Source organism: Orycteropus afer, unplaced genomic scaffold (assembly GCF_000298275.1).
Source record: "Orycteropus afer afer isolate SDZICR_OR568_19922 unplaced genomic scaffold, OryAfe1.0 scaffold00245, whole genome shotgun sequence".
Taxonomy (NCBI): Eukaryota; Metazoa; Chordata; class Mammalia; order Tubulidentata; family Orycteropodidae; genus Orycteropus; species Orycteropus afer.
The window spans coordinates 2,186,521-2,197,430 of NW_006921832.1; the positions used below are offsets into that span (position 1 = coordinate 2,186,521).

Genomic DNA, 10,910 nt, shown 5'->3' on the forward strand with positions numbered 1-10,910 from the left:
AATCACTAACACTGGGCCAGGTGCCGAATTTGTTTGGAGGAAGCATGGCCCATACTGGGTACTTGCAAGGAATGCCACATTGAGAGGAACCAAAATAGGCCTGACCCTTCAGGGCATTTATGTTGCAAAGGTGCAAAACAGCTGCAAAGGTGTTCAGGGAATTGTTGTTGCTGTTGTTATGTGCCATCAAGTCAGATCTGACTTATAGTGACCCCTCCTTGGGTTTCTGAGGCAATATCACTATGGAAGTAGATTGCCCAACCTTCCTTCCGAGGAGTGGCTGGTGGGTTTGAACGACCAGCCTTCTGGTTAGCAGTCAAATGACTTAGGCACTATGCTACCGGAGCTCCTGTTCAGGGAATTAGGGGCCACAAATACTATAAAGAAGATTAATCATCATTAGGAAATTTTGGTAATTTAACTTTTTAACTAATAAAACCTTCACTAAACAAGAAGAGCGGTTCAAACCCACCAGCCACTCCTCGGAAGGAAGGTTGGGCAATCCTACTTCCGTAGTGATACTGCCTCGGAAACCCAAGGAGGGGTCGCTATGAGTCGGGGCCGACTCGACGGCACATAACAACAACAACAACAAACAAGAAGAGCTAACAAATGCAAGTATACACCGATCCAGCAATTCCACTTTTAAGAATTCATCTTACACTTACACTTGAGCATATGTACAAAATTATTCACCACAGAACTGATTGTAATAGCAAAAGATTGGTAACAATCCAAATATCTATCATTGGAGAACTAGTGAAATAAATTATAGCATACGTTCACAAGGAAAAATAAGGAGGAAACTATACGTGTATTGATATGCAAATATCTCCAAGACAGATCGTCAAGGGAAAAAGGCAAGGTGCAGAACATGTATGCAATACGCTACCATTTGTGTATAAAAAAGGAGCAATAAGAATCCACATTCCTAAGTATACGCAATGAAATGCTGGGAGTATGTATCAGAAAACTAAAAATAGTGGTTACCTCTGGGGTGGGGAATGGGAACTCAGCAGATGGGTAACAATGACGAGAGGAAGACTTCTCAATATATATACATGTATACTTTTGGATTTTGAACCCAACCACATAAATGCATTATTTATTTAAAAAATAAAGAAAATACAAGGTTTAATCAAAAACAACCATTTATTGTGGCCTTTAGGACAATCTGGTTCTGGTTCTCTTATCCCCGGTGGTCTTGGGGCTCCCTTGGAGAACTTCAGATTGTGGACCATGTTTCAGAGGCCACCACTATTTCTAAAGGTTACCCTGAGTTAGATACAGCGCTACAGAGCAGCATCCAGGTTTCTATCGTCCAAAGCAGCAGCTGAAAAACTGGTCTTCATGCTTCTCAGTGAGGAGAAACAGCTCCACGAAGGTTCAGGGCTTTGAGTCTGGTCTGCACCAGACAGATCCGAGGCAGCAGGGCCTGGGGCTGCCTCTAGTACCGAAGCATTAGCTGTTCCCGGCTCACGAGGAAGGAGTGGTGGTAGCGATCCCGGGTGGCAAAATCTTCATTCTCCTGGGTTAGCTGAGTCATCTCCATGTCAACCCTCGCCAAGGTTGGTGCCAGAACTATCTGGTCCTGGGGGGATTGCAGGGCCCTTCAGTGAGAGAAACACAGAGGACAGTCAGAAGGAAAGAACACGTGCTGGCCAGTGAAGACGAGTCTACCCTGGATAGGGAAATAAATGCTTGGCAAAAATGTGAGCTGTGACAATTCTTTATTTAATAAGTAGCTAAATGTTTGAAATACAATTATTGAAAGCTATATGCCCAGCATTTTATTAACTCAAAGTAAGATAAACACTTGTCCTCTGAAGGCATCTTTAAACGCCTGCTTAGCTAAATGAGTAAAGAATGTTCATCCTGTGCATTATGGTCTTTTAAAGAATTGTCTGTATGAGATCATATTCTCAACAGTAACTCTAAAGCACAGATGAGCAGTTAAGGGGGTAGTGAATCTAAGTCAATGGTGGTGAAGCAATGTGTGTAGAGATAGTGAGAATGAGGACCCAATGTGAAGAGTGTAACCAATGTTACTGAATTGCCCATGTAGAAATTGACAAATGGGTCTGCTGTGACAAATGTGTTCTGCTGTGTGTGTTTTCACCAAAATTTTAAAAAGTTAATTAATTAAAAAGAGAAATACTAAGCACTAAATAAAATGAGACAGGGAGTGATAATTTACCATTCTTTAATAGAAAAGGATAACATTGTGTGTACACAATAGGAGATAATCCAGAAAAAGCGTTTTTACTTTCCAAATAGAGTCCTGTCCGTAGCTTTTCTTTGCTTTTTGTCAAATGAAATAAAGAAATGGAGAGCCTGGAAAATCTTTTCTTTTACTAACCAGAAAAAAAGTGGAATGAGGAATGATTTCCAGAGCTAAGGTTCATATAGCAAGCAGCTGAGAGGTAAACGACAAAAGGCTTTTGACCCCAACTTGGCCCAAAGACAAAGAGCAAGTCTAGATATAGATGCCATTGTAACTGAAACTTCTGCATACAGTTAGATTTGGAATAAATTGATTAAGAAAAATGTTAGAGATAAATGAGGAAAGTGCTAGAGGTGAAATGGAATAAGGAAAGATAAGGCTGGCAGTCAGGATATCTGTAGTGGACAGAGACAGTCACAGCTCTGTCACTAATCAGCTTAGTGGCCTCAGGCAGTTCTCTTTACTCCTTGTGCCTCTATGTCTTCAACTTCCTGGGTTCCTTCTAGTTCCTACAGTCCATATTAGATCCTTAGATCATAAATTAGGCATGGATTTCCTCTTCAAAATTTACTCTGAAAGAATCATTTACTTAACTAGTGTTGTTATGTGCTATCAAGTCGGCCCCAACTCATAGCAACCCCTCCTTGGGTTTCCAGGCAGTATCTCTATGGGAGTAGATTGTCTCACTTTCCTTCTGAGGAGTGGCTGGTAGGTTTGAACCGCCAGCCTTCTGGTTAGCAGTCAAGTGCGTTAGGCACTACGCCACCAGAGCTCCTACTAGTATTGCTTAAATAAAGAATATATTTAATAGCTATAAAAAGATAGAAACCTAATGTAATAAATCTGAAACATTTATGCAGCTGACAAAACACCATGTTCAGATCACATAACTAAAATATTGTAGTCACTGTTAACAGCATATCTAAATTATTTGTGTTTTGGGTTTTTGAGAACTGAATTGCGTCTGTAAATGTTGAATCTCCCAGAGTAAGGTTGTTATTGTCGTCAGGTGCCGTCAAGTTGATTCTGACTCATAGCGACCTCATGCACAACAGAATAAAACTGCTCCGCCCTGTACTATCCTCACAATCCTTGCTAAGTGTGAGCCCATTACTGCAGCCACTGTGTCAATCCATCTCATTGAGGGTCTTCCCCTTTTTCTCTGGCCCTCCACTTCACCAAGCATGATATCCTTCTCCAGGGACTGGTCCCTTCTGACCACATGACCAACGCAGGTGAGATGAAGTCTGGCCATTCTCGCTTCCAAGCAGCAGTCCGGCTGCACTGCTTTCAGGACAGATTTGCTTGCTCTTCTGGTAGTCCACAGTATTTTCAGTATTTGTCCCCAACACCACAATTCAAAAGCACCAATTCTTCTTTGGTCTTTCTAATTCACTGTCCAGCTTTCACATGGATATGAGGCGATTGATAATACCGTGATTTGGGTTAGGGCACTTTAGAGAGGGCTTTTGCTGCAGATTTGCTCAGTGCAATATGACATCTGATTTTTTGACTGCTGCTTCCAGTGGTGTTGATTGTGGATTCCAGTAATACGAAATCTTTGACAACTTGAATCTTCTCTTCATTTATTATGATGTTGCTTATTGGTCTAGTTGTGAGGATTTTCATTTTCTTTATGTTGAGGTGTATGATGTAGTAAATTACTTAGTGTGGCTTTTCTACCCATAAGTCTTTGTAAACTCCAAGGTGGGAATTGCTATTAGCAACTGAGGAGATCCTGATTTTAAAGTCCCCACCTGGGTTATTTCTGTTGGGCGTGGCACAATACAATGTTCTGGGAGGTTCCCACTCCCTGTCATGTGCTTAGAGTTCTGATGCTGTGATTGGCTAGTTTGACCACCCTTCCGGGCTCAAAAGGAGTCCTCCTGGAGGCAGAACTCTCTCTGACTGCTGGTGGAGGAAGACATGCTGCTGAAAGAGACATGCGCCCCTGAAAGAGACACATGCTGCTGGGAAAGAGACACAAGAGACACGCATTGCTGAGTGAGACACCGAGGGACCAGCACTGCTGGGAAAGAGACTGTGAGAGACTGTTGGCTGAGGGACGGTGGGCTGAGAGAGAGACTGAGCGTTCTTCCTGAACTTGAGTTGTAGCCTGGTGCTTCCCTAATAAACCCCGTAATCCGTGAGTTCTGTGTGGCCACTGCAGCGAATTATCGAACCAGAGGAGAGGTGGTGGGTGCTTTGGGAGGAACGGTTGGTGAAAGGGCTGGAGGGAGGCAGCATGTCTGGCCTTGCAGTAACAGGCCTTGAGTTACTGCTGGTAATCCTGTCTTCCTCTTGTGGGATTACAGGAGGTCAGAACATGTGGCCTCCTTGCCGTTTTTGCAGGTGTAATTCACGCTGAAGATTGTAGTCTTCGATCTTCATCAGTAAGTGCTTCAAGTTATCCTCATTTATAGCAAGTAGTTGTTTCATCTGAGTGTTTTAGGCTGTTAATGAGTCTTCCTCCAATCCTGATGCTGTGTTCTTCTTCATATACTCCAGCTCCTCACATTATTTACTCAGCATATAGATTCAAGGGATACAACCCTAACACACTCCCTTCCTGATTTTAAAACATGCAGTATCCCCTTGTTCTGTTTGAATGACAGACTCTTGGTCTATGTACAGGTTCCTTTGTGAGCACAATTAGGTACTCTGGAATTCCCATTCTTTGCGATGTAATCCATAATTTGTTATGATCCACACAGTCAAATGCCTTTCATAGTCAATAAAACACAAGCAAACATCTTTCTAGTACTCTTTGCTCTTAGCCAAGATCCATCAGACATCAGCAATGATATGTCTCATTCCATGTCCTCTTTCTGAATCCAGCTTGCATTTCTGGAAGTTCTCTGTCAATATACTGCTGCAACCATTTTTGAATTATCTTCTGCAAAATTTTAGCTGTGTATGATACTAATGATATTGTTTGATAATTTCCACATTCTGTTGGATCACCTTTCTTTGGAATGGACACAATCTTCTAATCGGTTGGCCAGGTAGCTGTCTTCCAAATTTCTTGGCATAGATGAATGAGTGCCCTTAGAACTGCCTCCATTTGTTGAAACATTTCAAAGGTATTCTGTCAATTCCTGGATCCTTTTTTTTCCCCCGGCCAATTATTTTAGTGCATCCCAGACTTCTTCCTTCAGTACCATTGGTTCTTCATCATATGCTACCTCCTTAAATGACTGAATGTTAACCAATTGTTTTGGGTACAGTGCCTCTCTGTATTCCTTCCATCTTCTTTTGATGCTTCCTGCATCGTTCAATATTTTCCCCACAGAATCCTTCAATATTGCAATTCAAGGCTTGGGTTTTTTTCTTCAGTTCTTTCAGCTTGAGAAATGCCAAGCATATTCCTCCCTTTCGTTTTTTTAATTCCAGGTCTTTGCACATACTTTACTTCATCTTCTCGAGCTGCCCTCTGAAATCTTCTGTTCAGCTCTTTTATTTCAACACTTCTTCCTTTCACTTTAGCTACTCTCCATTTAAGAGCAAGTGTTAGAATCTCTTCTGACATCCATTTTGGTCTTTTCTTCCTTTCTTGTCTTTTTAATGACCTTTTTCTTTCTTCATCTATGATGTTCTTGATGTCATTCTACGACTCCTCTGGTCTTCGGTCAATGGTATTCAGTGCATCAGATGTATTCTTCAGACAGTTTCTAAATTCAGGTGGGATATACTGAAGGTCATATTTTGGCCCTCATAGACTTATTTTAATATTCTTCAGCTTCAACTTGAACTTGCATATGAGTAATTGATGGTCTGTTCCACAGTCTGCTCCTGGCCTTGTTTTGACTGATGATATTGAGGTTCTCCATTCCCTCTTTCTACAGAAGTAGTCAATTTGATTCCTGTGTATTCCATCTGGTGAGGTCCATGTGTATAGTCACCATTTATGTTGTTTAAAAAGGTACTTGGAATGAATAAGTCATTGGTTTTGCGAAATTCTATCATGCTATCTCCAGCATCATTTCTATCATCAAGGCCATATTTTCCAACTACTGATGCTTCTTCTTTGTTTCCAACTTTCACATTCCAATCACAGCAATAATCAATACATCTTGATTGCATGTTAGGTCAATTTCAGACAGCAGAAGTTGATAAAAATCTTCAGTTTCTTTATCTTTTGCTTTGGTGGTTGGTGCATAAATCTGAATAATAGTCATATTGACTGGTCTTCCTATCATTGACAGCACTGTACTTCAGGACAGATCTTGAAATGTTCCTTTTGATGATGAATGTGATGCCATTCCTCTTCAATCTGTCGTTCTTGGCATAGCAGACCATATGATTGTCTGATTCAAAATGGCCAATACCTGCCCATTTCAACTCACTAATGTCTAGGATAGCAATATTTATGCATTCCATTTCATTTTCCTGGACTCATACTTCATACATTCCATGCCTAGGATATTGATCTTTATGTGTTCCATTCAATTTTGACAAGTTCCAATCTTCTTAGAGTCATACTTCATAGATTCCATGTTCTGATTATAAATGGATGTTTGCAGTTGTTTCTTTCCATTTTGAGTTGTGCCACATCAGCAAATGGAAGTCCCAAAAGCTTCATTCCATCCATGTCATTAAAATTGACTCTACTTTGAGGAGGCAGCTCTTTCCTACTCGTATTTTGAGTGCCTTGGGGCATTCTACTTCCGTAGTCATACTGCCTTGGAAAACCAAGGAGGGGTCGCTATGAGTTGGATTCGACTCCACAGCAGTGAGTATGGTTTGGTTTAGTTTCCCACCTGAGAGGTTCACCTTCTGGCATATATCTGACAATATTTCATGGCTCTTCATAAAATTTTCCAGTAATATATCAGACAGTGTTTCAATGCTATACATAAGGTTTTTGATGGCAAATTCTTTCAGAAGTTCATGGCCCCATCCTTCTTCCCAGTCTGTCTTAGTCTGGAAGCTCCACTGAAACCTGTCCACATTGGTGACCCTGTTGGTATTTGAAATGCCAGTGGTATATCCTCCAGCCTCAAAGCAACATGCAAGCCACCACAGTTTGACAATCTGGCAGAGGAGTGGTGGAAGTAAGTTTGTTGTTGTTGTTGTTATGTGCTGTCGAGTCAAACCCGACTCATAGTGACCCCTCCTTGGGTTTCCGAGGCAGTATCACTACAGAAGTAGGATTGCCCAACCTTCCTTCCGAGGAGTGGCTGGTGGGTTTGAACCGCCAGCCGTCTGGTTAGCAGGCAAGTGTCTTAGCCACTATGCTACTAGAGCTCCCGGAAGTAAGTTTAGGAAGTGAAAAAAAGGTCATACCAGCCAACCAATCAATGTAGAACTGTTTTATGTCAATGCTTTTTTTGAGGGGGGAGGAGGCAGCTTTTTTTCTTTTTTGTAAAGAGAAACTATATACCTACTCTTCACTTTTAACACCATAATTGTGGTGTTGGCTAAGAATACTGAATGTACCATGGACTGCTAGAAGAACAAACAAATCTGTCTTGGAGGACGTAAGCTGGAATGCTCCTTAGAAGCAAGAATGGCCAGACTTCCGCTCTCATAATTTGGTCATGTTGTTGGAAGGGACCAGTCCTCAGAGAAGGAAACCATGCTTGGTAAAGTAGAGGGTTAATGAAAAAGGAAAAGACCTCAATGAGATGGTCTGACACAGTGGCTGTTGTGATGGGCTCAAGCATGGCAATGATTGGGAGGATGGTGCAGGGTTGCACAGTGTTCCATTATGTTGTACATAAGATTGCTATGAGTTGGAACCAATGTGGTGGCACCTAACAACAACTCCTCACTTATTGACTATTTCATTATCTGATATTTTACATTTATGAAAATAATTAAAAATCTACTATCTGACTATTTTGTACACTAACAATATACATCTGGAAGTAACCCCAACACCAAGGTGCAAGGCAATAGTAATGCTGGCTGTGATGGTTAAGATTATGTGTCAACTTGGTTATGCTATGATTCTCAATGGTTTGGCAGTTAGGTAATAATGTAATTTGGCAGTTAGGTAATGATGTAGTCATCTACAATTTTGTGATCTAACGTGGTTATCTTCCATTTGTGCATAATGCCGATTTTAGCATCACAACCTGGTCTTTGAAACCTAACCATGCTGATAAGTGAGGAGTGGGTATATTTCACTTTCAAGCTTATAATGACCTAAGAACTTTCATTGGAGCAGTTTATAGGGCTTCAGGAAAGAAAGTCTTCTCAAGGTGAGTCTTAACTTCACATAGTTACTGAGAACTATAGGTCTAACAGAGGAAGTAACAACTAAATTCCTCTGTTCACACACACTCTACAATACTATTCTTATTTGGTTTTGAGTGGCATGTGGTATTATAATTTGGGGTAAAAAAAAGTCAAAATAGAAAACACAACTATCAATTTCTACTTTACATGAATCACTATTTCTTGGTCTTTTCACTCTACTGAAAAACCATCACAAAATATTGGGAAGCCAGCAAGTTTGATTATGACTTAGCTGAGGCCTCTACTACTCATTTCACAAACCCACAGAGCCTGATACTTTTGCTATGGATGGTGTGGACTGAGCTCTATTCTGACAAAAGTATTGTCCTTTTCTAAGAATAATCTCTTCTTTTTATGTTCCTCTTTCTACATAGTACTTCAGTGACCTCAGAGGTGAAATCCCAGAAATTCAGAGTACAGAGTGGGAGATGTTGACCTCCTACAGCCATTTAAAACTGGAAATGACTAAAAATATTTCTGTACATCAGATAAGGCCAAATACTCTTACCCAGACACCACCCAGAGTTCGAGAATCTATAGGAAACTTCTACATAGAATCTATTTTCACTTAAACTCTACTTTCTCTCAGGATCAAAACCAAAAACCAAACTCACTGCCATCAAGTAGATTCCAACTCATAGTGACCCCCATTGGGTTTCTGAGGTGGTAAATCTTTACAGAAGATTTTAGTGCCCCATCTTCCTTCTGCAAAGTAGCTGACAGGTTTGAACTGCCAGCCTTAGGCACTACACCACCAGAGCTCCAGTAGTATAAAAGAGATTAGTGCAAGTGAGTTGTGATCCAGTTATCCAACCTTGTGCCTAAGACTGGAAAACAGGCAGAAAGGACACTGTATCCTTCTCATAGCTTTGCACAAGACATTTAACCCAGCTTACGCAAGTGACAGGGAATTCTCCTGATATATACAACTCTCCTTCCCTAATGCCCAGATCCCTGATCCTCTCCCTGTTGGTTGCCATAGTCCTTGCACATTTTTCCTCACCATTCCAAACTATAGCAGATAAGTTTCATTTCTTAGACCAAGTTAAGTAGATTGGTAATGTTTGTGAGGAATTGTCTTGAAAGAGTTTTGGACTTTCAGTTTCTGATCTGACATGTCAAGAGCTTGGAAGTTGTCACTCCCTTTCTCACAGAAAGAAAACACTGAAGAAACTGAAAATCAACAACTCTTCATAGAGCCATCAGAGAATGGAGGTTACCAGACAAACAGCTGCCCCCAAAAGCAGAGAGACAAGTGAGTATAGAGTCAAAGTTCACTAGGAACAGAAGCTGCCGATGGAGTTTGGTAGGAACACTTAGAGGGTAATTGACTAATTGCTGGAAACTTAATGTGGACTAGCTTGAGAGATGGGAGCTCTGGTGGCATAGGGCCTAAGGCATTTGACTACTAACCAGAAGGCTGATGGTTCAAACCCACCAGCCACTCCTTGTAAGGAAGATTGGGCAATCTACTTCCGTAGTGATACTGCCTCGCAAACCCAAGGAGGGGTCGAGTATGAGTCAGATCCTACTCAATGGCACTGAGTTTGGTTTTTTGGTTGTAGCTTGAGAGATAAAAATCCTGGGGGACTATCCTTAGGAGAGTTCTCACACTTTACCAGACTGGGTTTTGTGAATATCAAAGAAAAATCTTTTATGCTTCTGGCATGGGGAGGGGAAAAGCAACCATTTTGAAATATGCCCACAGTATTCTATTCTTCTTAACAAATGTCTTTGCTCAAAGGAAACTCTTTTACTAGAGCTTAACCCACCTAGGGAAAGGGGAAAACTCAATTCCTGCCATCTCTAGCCTTCTACATGGGGGAAGGGAAATATCCAATCCTAATTCCTTGTACCTTTTTATATCATGTAAGGAGTGGAGGAAAAAAAAAACAAAGAAAACTGAGGAGCACTTACGGAGCTCACGACCCTGGGACACAGGCAGACTAAAAGACTAGCCTAATCATAGTAATATAGAATGCTTCTCCATCATCTCTACCACCACATCAACAGGGCTCATGTGGAATAATGGGGGTTACTAACAAGAACTAACAGGCTTAGACTCTATTTAATAAGGAGTCTCAAAGGAAACCCAAAGATAACAGGGGAGGGAGAAAAATAAAAATAACAACAAGGACATCAGAATAAATTTTAGTTTCTGACACCTACACTTATGTTGTTGTTGTTGTTAAGTGCCGTCGAGTCATTTCCGACTCATAGGGACCCCAGGCACAGCAGAACGAAACACTGCCCGATCCCGCACCAGCCCCAAATCCCTGCTATACTTGAGCCCATCATCGCAGCCACCGTGTCAATCCATCTCGTTGAAGGCCTCCCCCTCTTTTGTCAACCCTCCACCCTACCAAGCATGACATCCTTCTCCAGGAAATGGTCCCTTCTGACAACATGACCAAAATAGGTGAGACGAAGTCTGGCCATTCTT

The 10,910-nt window shown here is 41.3% G+C and overlaps 1 protein-coding gene across 1 annotated transcript in view; it reads right to left on the bottom strand.

The window, feature by feature from the left end:
- Positions 1-1,447: 1,447 nt before the first annotated feature.
- Positions 1,448-10,910, bottom strand: part of SLC12A8 (solute carrier family 12 member 8) — a 249,960-nt gene continuing 240,497 nt past the window's right edge. Inside the window, exon 13 of the mRNA XM_007949383.2 lies at positions 1,448-1,610. Within this exon, the coding sequence (XP_007947574.2) occupies positions 1,448-1,610 (163 nt within the window). The remainder of the gene's footprint in view (positions 1,611-10,910) is intronic.